Source organism: Harpia harpyja, chromosome 14, assembly GCF_026419915.1.
Source record: "Harpia harpyja isolate bHarHar1 chromosome 14, bHarHar1 primary haplotype, whole genome shotgun sequence".
Taxonomy (NCBI): Eukaryota; Metazoa; Chordata; class Aves; order Accipitriformes; family Accipitridae; genus Harpia; species Harpia harpyja.
In genome coordinates, this window is record NC_068953.1 from 29,317,560 (window position 1) to 29,334,683 (window position 17,124).

The 17,124-nt window shown below is 41.0% G+C and overlaps 2 protein-coding genes across 2 annotated transcripts in view; both read right to left on the reverse strand.

Moving 5' to 3' along the window:
* Window positions 1-10,744, reverse strand: part of GNB5 (G protein subunit beta 5) — a 30,722-nt gene extending 19,978 nt beyond the window's left edge. The window contains exons 1-3 of the mRNA XM_052808009.1: window positions 10,642-10,744; window positions 8,507-8,650; window positions 2,844-2,955 (exon numbers count right to left, since the gene is read on the reverse strand). Of these exons, the coding sequence (XP_052663969.1) occupies window positions 2,844-2,955; window positions 8,507-8,632 (238 nt within the window). The 5' untranslated portion in view covers window positions 8,633-8,650; window positions 10,642-10,744. The remainder of the gene's footprint in view (window positions 1-2,843; window positions 2,956-8,506; window positions 8,651-10,641) is intronic.
* Window positions 10,745-11,692: 948 nt separating this feature from the next.
* The window catches only part of MYO5C (myosin VC), a 37,287-nt gene continuing 31,855 nt past the window's right edge, over window positions 11,693-17,124 (reverse strand). The window contains exons 37-41 of the mRNA XM_052808701.1: window positions 16,829-16,979; window positions 16,120-16,402; window positions 14,913-15,087; window positions 14,318-14,398; window positions 11,693-14,063 (exon numbers count right to left, since the gene is read on the reverse strand). Of these exons, the coding sequence (XP_052664661.1) occupies window positions 13,911-14,063; window positions 14,318-14,398; window positions 14,913-15,087; window positions 16,120-16,402; window positions 16,829-16,979 (843 nt within the window). The 3' untranslated portion in view covers window positions 11,693-13,910. The remainder of the gene's footprint in view (window positions 14,064-14,317; window positions 14,399-14,912; window positions 15,088-16,119; window positions 16,403-16,828; window positions 16,980-17,124) is intronic.

A 17,124-nucleotide genomic window follows, 5' to 3' on the forward strand; every position in this document is an offset into this window, starting at 1 on the left:
AGCCCCACAGGCTGTGCCAGAATTATGTTCTCATCTGAAATCTCTGCTCAACCAGTCTCACCCAGCCAAGGGACAAGTGCTGTCCACCATTCCTGACAATTTGTCCATGCCATCTCTAACAGGAGGTGGAAAGCAAGTTTCTGAGAAAGTACCATATAAACCCACTGAGGAAAAGATAACATTTCCCCCTACTTTTGCCCATGGAAACCTGCCAAATGATCCAATCAAGAGAGATGAAAACACAGGACAGGAGGTTATTATGGCAGCTGGAAAGATGCTTGTGTCCAGAACATATCTGAAAAAACAAACGTTTCACAGACAATGGACAAAGTGTTTCCATTATGTCAACGCAGCTGAGACTCTGTGGAATTGCCTGGTTTAGCCTTACTGATTCTCTGAGGACACTTATCTCCAACCACAGCCATAATAATCCTGCACCCGCCTAGCACAGGTTTTAGAGTCAGATAATTATTTTGAAGCATTCTCCAATATTGTTTCAAGATAGTTGAAAATGATGCACTCAGGCAAGTAGATCAGCTAAAGCCAATAAGTAGCTTGAGTGGTTTTACAAAGATCCAGATAAAACAGGCTTTTTTTCTAAAACGTATTGTTTGACCTGAACAGGGGATGTGGACTTGATGCAGATACTATTGGGTCTTTGATCTTTTCTGTGCTGCAAAGTCAGTTGGTCCTAATGGTCTCTTCTGGCCTTAAACATTTGTGGATCTCATGAACAGAACAAACTGTTTTATCTACACTTAAAATTCTCAAGTGGTGGAATTGAATCCTTAAAATTTTAGATTGCAAATCAAATGCATGTTTGGTATTTCCTTTTTCTATCCACATTTTTGAGAGCTGCTGTTCAAAACGAGTTGAACAAATAAGGGCAATCCTAGTTCAGCCAGCTGTTTGTTTTGGGAACCATAGAGGGAAAGTCATGATCAGAGCAAAAAAATGCAAAAGATACAATTTTAGATTAGGAAAAACCCCACCAAAACAGCAGAGATGCTTTATTCTGAAACTTACAATCTCTGCAGAAATAGTTCTCGGGGATAATTTAAGTGCAAAAAAGCTCTGATACAGAATCAATGATATAAAATATCACGAGGGAGCATTATTCTACAGCAGCATAAGACTTTTATCTTAGAAATCATGTCACGGCTACGCAAACACAGCTTTCCAATGTAAGTTTACAGGTTTTACATATGACAGAGACATAAATATCCTATGACTATCAATGACACGTGCAGTTACAGTCTCACTGCAATCATAAGTAAATCTCTTTGTGAGCAAAAATGGATTTAAGCATATGCTTAAGAGGTCTATTAAGCAGAGGCTCCATTACTTCTGATACAGAAATTATACTGTAGGAATATGACGATTTATGGTAATGTTTCTGTAATGAGGCCATCTCCATTTGTTTAATGATTCCTATTAATAGGACACTCATATAACATATGATTGTCTAATTTAGACAAGAAAATGCTCTATTTACTCCAGAAAAAAATCTTTTAACCCTCCCCCACCTGAAATTTAAGAATGTTTGCTGGTCCTTCAGTCTTACAAAACACTAAGAGCTAAATCACTGTCTACAGGCTCAGATTCCTTTTCAACATTTAAGCCATCAAAAGGGATGAAATAACAACCCACTAATATTTCTAATAAAGCGAGTTACATGATTTCAGAGGAGTACAGTAATTTACATGTTTTTCTCAAAAAAAAAGCCCTGCAATATATTGTATCACTGTAATTACAAAAATGAAATAACAAAAATAAAAGGATTTTTATATCTCAGGTAAGATGAATTAATACCTAGTTGAGAAGCTCCATAAAAATAAGATTAGCTTATTTTTTGCTGAACAGGGGTGGGAGGGCACGGGGGGAGGGCAGGGTTGAAATCTGTCCATGTCATTTCTGTTACATTAACCACGGATCTTGAAACTGCAGCTGATAACGGTGAGTTATGCGTTGACAGCTCGAGCATTGACTCACCCTGCACCTCTGAATCAGCACTGGATCCCTGCAAGTTGTTTCGCTGGGGGGGAGCTGAGGGGAGGAGGTGTTTTTGGAAACAACGTTCCTTTTCAAGCCCTTCCACCTTGGGTGAAATCCCGGCCTCGTTAAAGCAAATTCCCATCAGCTTCCACAAGGCTGGGTTTACTCTTCGTTCCTGCCACTAAGATGTCCCTTAAACCGATGCAAATAAGCCTCAGAATCCACCAAAAGGGGTATTTCACGGTCCCTTCCCCTCCCCGCCTCCCCGCCCCCCCCCGCCCCGAAGGCAGTGCAGGAAGCACAGCTGCCTCCGCGCAGCCCGAGCGAGGCCAGAAGCCCCCGCGGCCGGGGCGATCGGGCCGGCCGCGCGGCCGGCCTGCCGAGGCGATGCGGGGCTCCGGGGCGGCCGTCCCCGCGCCCGGCCGGTGCTGCGCGGCACCGAACGCCCAGGGAGGCTGCGCCGGCCGCGCTCCCCGGCTGCTTCCTATTTACGCCGGTGCGGAGCCGTGCAGGGTTTGAGCGGCGCGGCCGAGCGCACGCAGCCATCGTGCTCTCGGCTGCAAAGCCGACTGTCGTGACACCAGACGCGTGCACTGGGGCTGGGGGGGGGGGGGGGGGTGTCAGGTCTCTCTGCACCCTGCTCCGGAGCGGGATGCCTGCTTTTCCCAGGCAGGCAGAGCCGGCTTCCAGCTGCGCTCCCATTTCGGGGCGGCAGCAGCCGCGTGTTTTCCCGTGGACCCGGCGAGGCCAGGCCCGCGGTGCCGGGCGTGGGGCAGCCGCGCTCCCCGCGCGGGGCGGCCGCAGCGCCCCGGCGGTGCCCCCGGCCCTCGCGCCCCGGCCCCACTCACGCTCCACGTCGTGCAGCTTGGCCCGCTCCTCCTCCAGCTTGCCCTTCAGGCTCTCGGCCTCGTTTTTCAGCGACGCCAAGGTCTCGTTCTCGCGCAGCCCCTCGGTTGCCATCTTTGCAAAGGAAGCGGGGAGAGAGACGAGATGAGAGCGGGAGGGAGGAGGAGTTTGCTCGCCTGGCTCTCAGGGATGCTGCTGAGGCTCCTGCTGCCTCAGCAACGGCGCCCGAGCCGGCCCGGGCTCCCTCCCCTCCCCATGCTGACGTCCGGGGCCAGGCGGGATGCTCCTCCGGCCCTGCGTGCAGCCAGCACCTGAGCAGACGCCGTGCGGAAAAACACCCGCGAGAGCCGGCAGCCCTCGCCCGGCCCCACGCGGAGAGGCAGCGCGGCAGGCTCGGCATCCCTGCCGGCCTCCAGGCAGGCGGCCTCACCTCCCGCCCTCCTCCTACCCACAGGCTTCCACTTGCTGGGCACCCCAAGCCATTTTCACAGCCCAAAGGCTTCGTTTCCCCAGAAATACGCGCAAAAGCGTGGTTCCGCTTTGTACCCAAACTTCTTTGTACCAGAAGTTGCATGCTCTGTGGGGGAAAGATTAAAAAAAAAAAAGTCATCGGTCACCCCAACAGCATTTTACAATATCAGACTGGGAAGACAGTTCCTGTCCAGGCTTAGCAAATCCCAGCTCAGCTCCATCGTTGCCTTCTAATTCTATGGGTAGGGAGCACTAGGAGACTCGGTCACTCAGAAGGTCTCTGGCCCAGCTCCTGTGCCAGCAGGACAGATGCAGCAAGTGGTCTGAACCCTTCTCTCTACTATGCTTTGAATCCCTCATTTTTCAATTTGGTGTTGCCAGGGTTTCCTTCCTTTTTTTTTCCCCCTAAACAAGCCACCTCTTTCCCCTGCACACAAACACATTAGGGTCCGTGGCCTTCCCAGCCCTTGAAAGGGACCAGTTTCCAAAACCCCAAAGGGAACAAAGAACCCTCTGCTTTGGTGCTGGTGTGAGCCCAGGGCACAGCTCCACGGCTCTGCGGACTCTGCATCGGTGCAGATCCGGAGCGCGTGCTGAGCGCACGGAGCAGCTGATGCTTCCAGAGAGAGAGACATGGCACATGGCCTTGCGGCTTTTTGTTCCCTGGGAGTTCCTTGAAAAGGTCCTCTTCTTATTACAGTCATTGTCCTTGATCCACACGGAGTAACTCTGCTCATATTGACTCCCATTGTCTCCCTTTAGCCAGAAAACAGACAATCCAATGGCTATTGTTTAACCTGGAGATGTGCCAAGATTGGAAGGGGAGATAAGAAAATATGTGTTTGCAGCTGTTGTTTAGACTCTGGGCACATCCTGGACACAATGTGGGTCTCGGAGAAAAGAAAAGTCCTTTCCCACACTGGGCTTAGCAGCAGTGTCACTGTCCAACCAGGACGCACAGGCAGAGCTGCTGAGCTCTTCCCTGTCACTCCGGAGGCTGAATTCGGGCCCTGGTCTGGCCATGTGCTCCAGGTCTCTCCGCGTCAATGGATCTGCAGGCAGGAGCTGGGTTACTTTGCTGGAGAGTCAAACGCAGTGGATGTATTTCCAGTCATTGTCTTTGTCCACAGAAACTGGTGTGACCTAACCCCACCAGCCTGATGGCCACGTAAGCAACCCTGGACTTGAAATTTTGAATCCCAAATCGAATTGATCCAGTTACATTCAGTATCACGAAAGAAAACGTAGGCAGTATAATCTACGGAGTTCACAAACTGCTGGATATGGAAACATCCTTCAAAGCCTCTCAGAGTAAACAGCACATAGGAGATGCTTTCCAGCACACTGACAGTGCCAAGGAAATAAAAATTCTGTATATTTAAAGTGATACCAAAAGAAAAAAACCCACCATCTTTTAGCAGGAAAGTGACAGAAAGCTTCTAGTGTGTTATCTTCATGTCTGAAAAATTAAACCTACTAAACTCAATAATGCAGCTGTGTCCTGGGCAAGTGGCAGGGGAAGATTTTGAAGAAACTTCATTTTTGAAGGATTTTAGTCTATGACAAATGCCCTACTTCTGACACCTCCTAAGTGTGAAGGGGCCCAGAAGTTAAGTCTAACAAAAAACATAGGAAATTTCTTTGCCTTGATAGGAACACATCAGCTCTAAGGAATTTGGCTTAGATAACACCTGCATGTCAGATAGTTGGCACAGTTCTGACAGTGAAAACCCCAGACTTTCTTGCCTTACTGATGTGAACAGTCTCGCTGCCTTGGGGAATGGGATTAAAAAGTCTACAAAGAACAGCATGGAAGGTGAGATTCTTTGGGAACCATACATGTTCAGACTGATACATGATACTAGTCCCAAGATGACAGGGATAAGCAGGGCCATGAGGTGAAAGAGAAGCCTCTACCAAACAGAGCGCGCTACAGAAGTGTGTGATACTTAACGCGTATTTCATTAGTTTGAATGAAAAAAAGATTTAGCTCATCTGACCAAGCTACTTAACTACCCATGCAGTCGTTAGCTAACCATACAAAAAACATAGGTTAGAGTAAGGCCATTTGGGAGCTTTCAGTAAAATGCACCAGATCAGATTGTAACACATTACTAGGTCAACTAAAAAAGAAAAAATGTTTCCATTTAGTAAACAATCAAGGCTTTTTGTTTCTCCCTTTTCATAAAATCTAACCATACTGAAGACTATGTACTTTTAATAATGTATTAGCAATTGCAATTTAAAAAAAAAAAAGTTAGTAGTAAATCATTTGTTAACACAGTTTAGAATTCACTATACAGAAGGCATGTTTAATCTGAAATGGCAGTTCAGTCAGCAGCAGTGGATGAAGAATAGATTCTCTTAGTCTGGTCTCTGCTTTCAGATGAGTTTCAAAACACATCAGCACTGGACAAAAGGCTGTGAAAACATCCCGCACAGGAGGTATGGTATGCAGAATATATGGAAAAGCAGTAACGAGTAATTGAACTCCACTTTGTAATGTTATGATCCATTAATTGTGCAGTAATGACTGGTACATAAAAGTATTTGTTGCTGTGGCTTCATACTGACCACCAGCATTGCCTAGAAAGCTGACCACTTCCAAACTGGCTGCTATGTCCTCAGCAGCACTGAGCTTCCAAGTTGCCCAAAACAAGGACAGCTTCTTATAAGACAGCTTTTTTCTCTGATTCTTCCCAATGGAGCAAAGGCAAGCTGACCCTTGGTTTCATACATTTTGAGGCAACCACTCTGAAAGTAGTCAGCTTTCTATACAGCATTATTCTATGGAGCCGCTACAGAAACATTAATCACCAAGAATTGTAGCAAAACCAGTTGTTTCTGCAATCATAAATCTACCTTCCACACATGGCAAATACACCAGATTGTAGTGATGGGGATGCATGGAAGAAAGTTGGTAGTGTTCCGTTAATAAGGACGCTGGGGAAAATGGAAGGTCTAACAGTGTGTGACAAATTGTTGCCTATCTCAAAAGTTAGGTCTTTAAAGTAAGTCTCACTCTCGCTAATGCACCAGCTGATCTCTTTTTAAATTGTAAGCTAATTTACTAATACTTCTGTGGGGAGACTAAACCAGCAAACACTGACGGAGTTTCTACTGATTAGCACCAATCTCCAAAGCAGGCAAAACCCCAGAGAGAAAAGATTATTTTGTCTAAAAGGCAAACAATTGAAGTAGGATGATCTCAACACCGGGAATCAGCAACTTCTAATTCTGTTATCCCTCAACATATGTTGGTTTTGGGGAAATCACAAACACTGGCTGATGAAAATGCATGTGTGCATCTGCTGGACTGAAGTTAGGAGTTGCATGTGCAAATCAGGAAGTTGCAAAGAGATCAGCCAATTATACACCACATTATGCACAAGCATCCACAAACATGTGCACAAGAGTGGCAAAGATATATTGTGCATTTTGATCTAAGTCAAAGCATACCCACAGCTCTGAAAAATCAATTCAATAGAGGCTACAATTTCCCTACCCATATGTATTTTCAGTGCAAAGAGCTCTCTGTGTTCTGAATATTTGTTTTTAAATCTTTTACAAAATAAATATGAAGAACCAAGCTAAAGTCAGATCTACCAGAAAACCCAAGATCCTGCAGCAGTGCTAATAGGAAGCCTAACAGGCTGTTAGGTACTGACGCAATTCTTCCTGAAGTCTCAGCCTGTTTCCACCTACCAGCTGTTTCAGTTGGTAAGAGTCTAACTTCCATAATGCGAATAATAAGGAGAAAGTTGCAGGAACTGTAAATAATAAACAGGCAGTTTCCTGCAATTCCAGCATGCATTTATCAAGTCATGCAAAAATTTACTGGATAAATAGCTATTTATAGGCTGTTGGCCAAGAAGGACCTGAACAAAGCAGCAATTTCAAAGTCAGGAGAAGCAAATAAACCGGGAAGGGACTGTCTTTTGTCTTGCAGTCATTAAATCTAAATTTCCTCCTAAACAATGTAACACATGAGCATGTGCTGTGTCAGCCAGTGAACTGTACACAGTGCACCACCTACAACCACCAAATCAGTGTTCTCATCTGCCTGTAAAACAGTGTTTTGTAAACAGCCAGTTAAACCTTTTAGCATTCCTGCAGAGATCATTTCATCAGACACTCAAATACAACAAACTATTGGACCCTACCCAGTCATGGTAGAGACCAGTTCTGGGGAGGAAACAGCGAAGGATGTCTTCTCCAACTGATAATACACAATGGTTCAGGAAGATAAAACAAAACTACACCAAGTTGCAGTATAATCAGGACAACAAAATTCTTAAGTTTACAAAAGGAGTTTTGGAGACCAGCTCTTCGGTAGCCACATAGGTTCATGACCTTAGCTTTGTATTTCATCTAACCCCCCCCCCCCCCCCCCGTGAACTCTCTAGAACAGTGCTCCCTACCAGGAGAGTGGGATATCACCTCACCAGTAATTGCTGGAGATTAGAAAGCCTCCAACATCATCCCTTCTTCATGCAGGTATTCCGGCAGGACCTGCTGGTCAAGCTAGCAGGTTTGCTAATCTCCCCTATTACCACCTTCTGTGGTGATGCAGACACATGGTGGCAGAAGACACACCACTGCTGTGCAACCTTTTCCCACCTTATCCTCGTTGTAGCTACTTCCAGCTCTCACCCAAGTACTGAACATAGCCTACAAGATGACATGGTCTCAGTATGAAACGCAGGCCACGAAGGAGTTCTGACAGCACTTCGCTTGCGTCTTGTTTTTATTGAGACAGACTAGATGAACTTTGTATCCCCTAGTCACTAGTGAATGAGTTTATTGCAATGGTTTAATCTTTTTTAAGTTCTGTTAAAGGTAATGGGAAACGCTCAAGATTGTAGGCCAAGCAGACTTGCACACATATATCTCAGAGCAGAGTTTAGACAGGCACATAACATTTGCACAGCTGAGGAATGTGGTACCCTAGGGAAAAAAGCTCGTGGCCATTTTTCAATCAAGAATCATAAAAAGTATCCTTGAACCCCCGGGCCACCTCTGTTGCAGGCTCATGGAAACACCAGGTGTCTGCAGAGCTGTTTGTTTGGCAGTCCACAGGCCTAGCAATGCTTATTTGCTGTCCTTAAAAATCCAACATAACAGACCATTAATACATCCAACCCCCATTTTTTGCAGTCTTTCCACATTCTGGCTGATAAAATCAATAACGTACCATTTCCACACATAGCGAGCAGTAGCTGAGTTGTTCTGATTTGATGTAAACAGCCCTAAGGGGCTTCTCTTTGGAGCACTTGTCACATGGACCAAATACAACTGCTAAAAAGGTCTGGTCACACATCTTTGCAGTTCGAGAGAGCTGAAAGAGAGAAGAAGGAAAGAGTGCATTCCAGGCCAGCGCAAGGCTTCCCACTACAGCTCTGCTAGCTAATGCACCTTAGACTGTATATAGACATCTGTAGGCTGGATAATCTCTCTCTGTGACTAATCTCTTGAGCTTGATGTCACTATACGCAAGACAGTCACGTGCTCTGCAGATTATATTTTTATGAAGTAAAACACAAAGCAAAATGTATATTGTGTTATAATGTGCACTGATTACACATTGTCAAAACGTGCACTGTGCACATGGATTCACCACATGCAGGAAATTACTCTCAGTTTTTACTTAACTACTGTCAGCAGACAGTAACCAGAAATGCATAACAACAGCTGGATTTCTGAGAAATCTGCACTGATCAATATTTATTGTTTTTCCACTGCATTATTAAGTAGTCAATATTATGCACTATTTTTAAAGCTGAAAAGATGACCTAGGATTCAGTCAGCAGCTACAAAAATTTTATGAACAATGTACTGCTTGAGCAGAAATTGATGCTTCAAGCACACGGAAAGCTGGGTCATTATGAACCCACTTTTGTTCTCCAGCCAGGTATCTCTAGGATCAAAGCATTATCATCAACAGAGAATTAAAAACTACCTGAGAGTGAGAAAAACAAACAAGAATAACAGTGTATAGTGCCATTTTTCTCTGTACATTCTTCACAGGGAAAATGGGACCTTTCACCACTTCTAAAATGAAAGTTTTTAACGTTATTTAGACATGCACATAAATAACGAGTTTATGGTTAATCATTAGAAGACATTGCAAGATTGATTTAAATGGAGCAAAAGAAATTCAATGAGCTATGCAGATTTTAGAATTTGTTTGGCTGGACATTATACGAAAACCAAACCAAACTTTATTCTATGCACCTGCCTGCATTCTGCTGCTTATTCTTAAGTATTTCAGTGGACTACTTGAAAGATGAGATGATAAACTCAGAAATCCTGCCCATACTGAAGTCAAAAAAAGTTTTGCTGTTGTCTCCAGGATATGCATAACTTCATCCCAAAACATGTGGGAAGCAATCTGTCCTGAAAGGAACTACAGCGCATTAATCTGAAATTTGCAAGGAGCTTTCAATTAGCTACACGCAGTCAAGGAGATTTATATTCCATTTGATGAAAAGCAACAAATATGTTCTGAAGTTTTTAATGCATTCTTTTGCAAACAATGAGCTTGAGACCACAAGCTGCCATCCTTTCAGGGAGCTTCTCTGTGCTAGTCTTGCTTATAGCATTAAAGTGACTACAGCACCAATGCTCAGTTCTGCCAGATTCTTAAAACTGGACATTTACAACTGAATAACCTGTTATTCCGAGGTTCTTAGAATTAGTGGTTCCCACTGAGGGCACCTCAGGTGAAAATCACAGATTTATATACTTGGCATAAAGCCTCAAGACACTAGGCTAACTAGACTTTGGGAAGAAAACTTTCACTTCAGAAGAAGTGTAAAATCAAGGTATTACAGGGGAAAAATGCCATCTTATTTGAACAAAATATCATTACTAGATCTCAAGACTTTAGACAAGGACCTATTAAGTTTGGAATAAATAGTCCGGGCAGAATTAAAATTTGATAAAGTGTGAGAATTTGCTGGAGTAACACACAGGGTGAATCATACCTGCTATCAGTATGTTATTCAGATGAGATTATGACATACTACAAAATTTTGCTACAAGAGAAGCCAACAAAACTTCTGAATAATTAAAAAGCAGTATTATTCCTGAGATTGATTGTGATAATGATGGATTTCCATACTATTTTATAAAGATATAAACTATTTAAACAAAAAAGGTCTAAAAATATTACAACTTCTTGTGCTGTAGTCTGAAATTTTAAATTTACTAGGTTTTTAAAGTTACAGCAGAAATTTAAAAATGGTAGCATGGTAAAACATTAAGAAATATGCTACTTACAGAGAAATTCTGTAAAATGAATCTTGATAAATATACAAAATTACCCACCTTTTCAAACAGCAAGAACCTGGAGATTCTCAAGAGGACTAAATAAGCCGTGTGCAACTGCTAACGTAGAAAGGCAACCTTCCTATTAAGTCTGCTTAAAGGGTATTTAAAGCTCAACCTCTCTGGTTCTATCACCTCAGGTCAGTTATGTGCTGATGATTACAGTTTAAAGGCTTTATTTTAACTGCCCTCTTTCAGAATAAAGAACATAAACTATTAGGCAAACTACATCTTACCTGCCTGTTCCATATAGCAGCAATTTTTGGATGGTTTCCAAATGTTAAACATACTGGGCAGGTGACTGACAACTGATTTTTCCAACTATCAAGTTGACATTCTGACAAATAGCACTGTCCATGTTAAGTTTATCTCATATTCTTAACAAAACTTAAAAGTCAAACAAATTGATTAGTGTCCATGCTGGTTCTTTGTTGGATATACTTTTACTATTCACCTGTTTTAAGACAATAAATTTAAAATCAGTGAGATTAAAAATTGCTGCTTTTTTGTACTCTTTGAAGAAACTTTGGTGATATGTATGAAAACATGTCTGAAAAATTTAAAAAGTGCTGAAGGTCACATCTACTATTGAGACTCTACTGAAGTCGCTGAAATCATGCCATTAAATGTTTGCATTTGATAGTCAAGAGGATCTGAGACAAAATGAGGGGGAAAAAAAAAGGTCTCAGCCCAGCAGAGACTTGGGTAGAAGTAACCTGTCCTAATCTTTTTTATTAGAATATTATGGGAACACAGGACTGAAAGGGACCACCTATGCTGCTGAGTCCTACCCCAGAAACTGCAGGAGCCACATGTCTAAACACATCCAAAGATGCCAACAGCATCCTACACATCTCTCCATAAGCCATTTCAGTGCTTTCCCACTGCAGTAATGATCATCATTTGACATTTTCCCATTTGAATGAAATAGCTTTCTCCTTTAATACCATTCTAGGAAAGTTAACCTCAGTAATGCCTCTTCCATGCTCCTTATATTCAGAAAAATTACAGATAACAGAATTTTGTAGCTACACACTGGTTGAACGCATTAACGTCAGCAAAAGCAAGATAAGTTTCTGAGAGCATACAGTAGACACTGATCATTTTCAACTTTCTTTTACAAATGTATTTTGCATACATGGTGTTAATAGCATACTTCACACAAACCTCTCAAAGTAACCTAGCATCAAATTGTCAGAACAACTTTCCTTGATCAACAATTTTTGTCATAAAGACATACATGCCTTCTGCCACTTCTATGCGATGTAGACTTAAGAGTGGGCTGTGATTTTACTCATACCGTCCCAGGTAACAGACATACAGCTCCAGTAACTGTGAAAAAAGGCTATATACAAATTACAGCAACAAAACTTGCTTGCATTAAAATATTTACAGAAATTCCTGAGGAGCCAAGGACAGCATACCATTCTGACAGGAAGATACAATGTTACAGGAAAGCAACTAGACCATTAAATAAATGTTTATGATGCAATACAAGACTGACAGTATTCACTAATGTTCACATAGTTCCAAGTAACTTCTTTCAAATGATCCCATATTTAACACATAACTGTTGCATCACTCAAAGCACTACAAATTGATTTAAAAGCTACTTTATTTAACAGATTAAAATACTAGTCTACCTACGTCTGCAATATTTTGTACAGCTTCTATTGTTATTGAACAAAACACAAAATTTTTCCTTTATATATTTTGAATATATCTCTGTGGAATCACCGTGAATATTTCACTGTACATAGTAAACACCAAGAACACTAAAGAGCAAGAATGATTCCTTCTTTATATTTACAGATAGTTCTGCGAAGTTAAACAAACAGTACTAACACTGTGTAATAATAATAAAAAAAATCAAATCACTTATTCCTTCCTGTAATATTTAAATTAACTAAATTAATTAGAATCCTTTAAATATTTCAAAGCTCTAGTACTTGATTTTAATAACTATGTCTAATAGACTAGCTAAAAAACTAGCATTATTTACTGAGGAATTTCTAAGGACAGTCATCATTGTGGTGAGGCAAATGCTGTTTCTCCAGTTGTTCTGACAGGGTCCAGTACTAAATAAAGTTACTGTTTGTTGCACTCTGACTACAGGGAGCAGGCTGAACAAAGCAAAATGGGGAACACTTCTGCTTCTAAGGATCCTGCAATCGAAATGAAATAAAGATGAAATGTAAGGAATTAAGCTTGGTTTATCAGTAAGACCAGACCACAGTAGCTGCATTCACTCCTACTCAGTGTCTGGACTGGAGGAGGGAAACCAGCAAAAAACAGAAAGGGAGAAAGATGATGTGCACATATTCTGAAATACACTGCACTAGAGATGGAACCAAACCAGGATATGACTCCAGTTTTTTAGAGAAACAAGTCTGTAATTCAAACCTGGATCATGACGTGAGTTTTATATCTGACTTTTCTATTATAATGATTGATACAAAAATCCAGACTTGTCACTGCAGAGAACAAAACTGAAATCTGTCTTCAAGAAGAGCACCTGAGTCCTTCCCCTGGCTGAAGAGCTGCCTAGTGTGCCTGAGCTGCAACGCAAGCATTCAGTGAGCTAAGCCAGCATGCCTGCAAAAAGACAATGTGGGTTTGTAACAGCAATTGTCTTTGATTGATCTCAGTTCCCCAGTTTCAATGTAGCTATTTATATTGATTTTTTTTTAAAACAATTGTGGAAAGACCTTCCCTTCCCTCCTGCCACAGTCTTCTGGAGGAACTCTTATAAAAGACTTCTCCTATGAAAGGAATAAAGGTATAAGAAGTACAGAAGGGTGAAAGCTACTGTAAAACAGAATCAGTATATCAAGGCAATGAATTGAATTACCTTGGCAAAAAAAATCTCTTGTTACAGGAAGTGAAGGCAAGAAAAATTGTAAAGCAGTAACATTTATCACATGGCAGTCTTCCCCTCTGACTGGTGCTGACAAGGCACCAGTGCAAGCTTGTCAGATAAATGCTTTTCTTGACAGGTTTGGGCTAAAAAACTGTATGGTTAGCTTTGTGTCCAGCTGATGATATAAAGTCATCATTGCAGGACTGTAATGAAGGGAGAAGAGTAAGAAAAGAGAGAAGGAAATCACAAGCTGAAATTATTCCTACTTTTTAAGTCTTGACTCAAGAACAAGCTTTTAACAGTTTAATTCACTGCAAGCTGCTATACTATCCAGCAGCTGGAGGAATGAACCATGAAAGTCTGCCTGTCTTTATATATTCTCTGACGAAATACCAGTGCATTGGTTTTATTAAACCCTTGTGAGAAAGCCAAGTTTGAAGCTGCTGGGGACTTGTATCATTTCCAAGGCATGTGGAGAAGGGGTGAAAGGAAACGTCACTTGAAAGAGATATTTGGTATCGAGCATCAACTGTGGAACATCCTCACGACTGTTTAGCATAGCCTGAAATTATAACAGAAAGGGTAAGAAAATATTGTATTAAGAATCAAAGCAAAACCAGTATATTCTTTGCTTCCCATTGCAAATCTTGCTTTCACATGATGTTAAGGAGACTTGTTTTGGTCAGTTCCAAATGTCTAGAAGCTGAGCAACTTAGTAATAATATGACATAAAGGTCAAGTATAACTAAGTAGCATCAAAAACTGTGCGAAGTATCATGCAACTTGAATATGAGAAATAATAGTTGTAGCTCTTACCTGGACTTTACGAACAAATGATGGAGTCACTCTTTTCTCAAAATCATCTATTGGAGTGTATGAGTTGAGGATCTTAACTATCTGTTCAAAATACAAAATACTATTTTACTACGTCACAAAAAGTAAGAAGACAAAAAGAAGAAAGCATTAATATGACATCTTTATTGATATTTAATTAAAGTTTTGGTAAAGAATTTTACAATAGAGAATTTTGACTGGTCACGTAAGGAGTTGTTACATATATGATGACTGCTATGACTCATTTCCAGAGGTGTCAGCAGGATCAAGGAGATGTAGAAAAAGCTGAATCGATTAAGGGAAACAACAAAAAAAGCCTGTGACAAGGTAAAGAAAATATACTGTGGAATAAAAACATGGGATAGAACAAAGCAGGCAAGTATTCACCACGGCAGCAGTTAAAATGCTAACAAACAGGAATAAGGAGTTAAAAATTCGATTTAACAAGTGGTGATGTGAAATGCTGAAGAATGCTATTTTTATCAAATGAAAGGCCAATAGCTCTTTGCCACAAATGATTTCAGATAGCTAAGATTCTGCAATTGGTGCTGCCGGATGAAAACAGGTGGTTCATTACCTGCACAGTAGAAAGAGATGTGCAGTGTTCACATATTTCCTTGGCATCATCATCTGTAATCTTTTTGACCTGAAGGAGCCAGGCTGCTTGAGATAGAGGCTCCAAAGTTTCTTTGGCATTGCTGCTTTGAAGATTCTTGTCCTTAAGCCATTCTTCCAAGTAGCTGATATTACATCTGAGTTAAACCATGAACAGACAAGAGAAATGTCAGGTTCCCCCTAACAAGCAAGTTACATTAAAGACTTCTAAAGAAGGAATGCTTCTCTAATGCAGTGTTTAAATTCATACATTTTAAGTTAAAGACTATACCTGTAGATCATAAAAATCAAACAATTAATAGCTCACTGATCTGTAAGTTTAATCCCTTGTATATTTCAATTCTTTTTATGTTTTTATTTCTTAAAGCTTGGATAATAGAAAGCAAGTTGTTAGTTTCGCTGTTTTTTACACAAAATTACTAATATATATATACTGGCATTGCCTAGTACACTGTAGCACTATATGTCTTTAAAATATTCATTTACAACTGAGCTCGTACAGGAAATGAGAACAATCTTTGCACATTACAAAGCAGAGCTGGGCTTATAACTGATGACTTAAAGGCTAAAGAAGCTTTTTTCTAGTAATGTTCCCAGATGGGTCAAGATTTTACTGATTTTCTTTCACCTCAGTCTGCAGACTGTCTAAATGGAGAACAAATGAACTGTTCTCTTCTGCAAAACTGTTAGGAGCATGTTCTCTTGATGCCTGTAGCAAGACAGGTGAATCCCGATCTACACCCTCAAAGGCTCTGTCTCAGTGCCTTTCTCATCACTGAGCATGAAAAATGCAAGTCAGCTTTTGTCTGTCTGCCAGCCAGATGTTGCACCTGTTTACTATTGTAAGAAAGAATTAAAAATACTATTTGTCACATCAGGAGTGAACTAGCATGGAAAGAATCCTAAACATGTCTGACTTTAAACTCCAGACTGTAATTTTCTCTGTCTTTTCTTCCATTAGTGTTTCCACGGAAAGAACAATTTGTAATCTGTTATGTTGAGAAACCTGAGCCCAAAATGCAAAGATCTACTTTTTCAAAAAGAGTAAAAAACAGTTGGCTACTTCCAGCCGAATGGTTACAGAATATCCAGGGACTTAGAGATAAAAGACGTTACACAAAAGTATTAAAAATTCATTCCCAAGCTTGTTGCGACTTTACTGGCTTTACCTTATCTGCATTCCTTTTCTACATGAGCACATGTCCTTGCGGAGGAAGAGACTATTGAGGGTGATAGCTCCAATCAGAAAGAAAAGCTGCTTCACTGCCTGTTTTAGAAGCTCAGAGTCCAAGCCATTCTGGCACATAGTACTATAAAAATAGCTGAGCTGTTGCAGGATAGAGGTCATTGTGTAGGTATCTGTGTCGTCTATACTAGAAGAACGTTTACGGAACCCTGTAGGTTTCAAGCCAGAAATTCCCTGAAGACTTTCATATTCCAGCATGCCTGGTACTGAAATACAATAGAAAATAACTGATAAGACCAAAACTCTTAAGGCTCCTTTCAGTTACATTAACTTTATTATTGAACAACACCTACTTTCAGGATATTTTAAAAGTTAAATGATACAAGAAAAACAAGATACTGACAAAGGCTTCTAGAGCACACAGATTTTAAAAGGCCTTTTGTTTTTGTAGAATGTTGATTGGTTTCAAAGCATTATCTCACACCAGGAAATGTTGTGAGGAAAGAGTCTTTCCAAATCCTGTGGGGATATACCATTCAGTGGAATTTATATGTGCAGAAACACACATGCAGGTACACATGTATAAATCAACAGGAGAAGGAAGTCTGTCCCATCCTTTGCCTCCCTATATAAGCTTTATTTGTATACTTTACAAGCTACATTTAAGTCTGTTTGGATTGCTGCTGTCTTACCGATCATGGGCTGAATGTTGTTCTCCATCACAATAATGAATTGGTGATAGATACGAATGGCCAAATCACTAAGAATTTGTCTGTAGTCTGAGAGATCAAAATGCTTCAAACAGTTCTTATTCTGACGTGGAGTGTTACACTTCATAAATCCCTACAAGTAAGTTGTAAATATAATTATTAGAAATCACATAACATTATAATTATAAATTGTTACTATAATGTAATGTATGTATTAGAGCAACTCATTCCATCTCCGGCTGAACAGTCTCAGAATGAGTCAAAGCTAAAGCTAACTT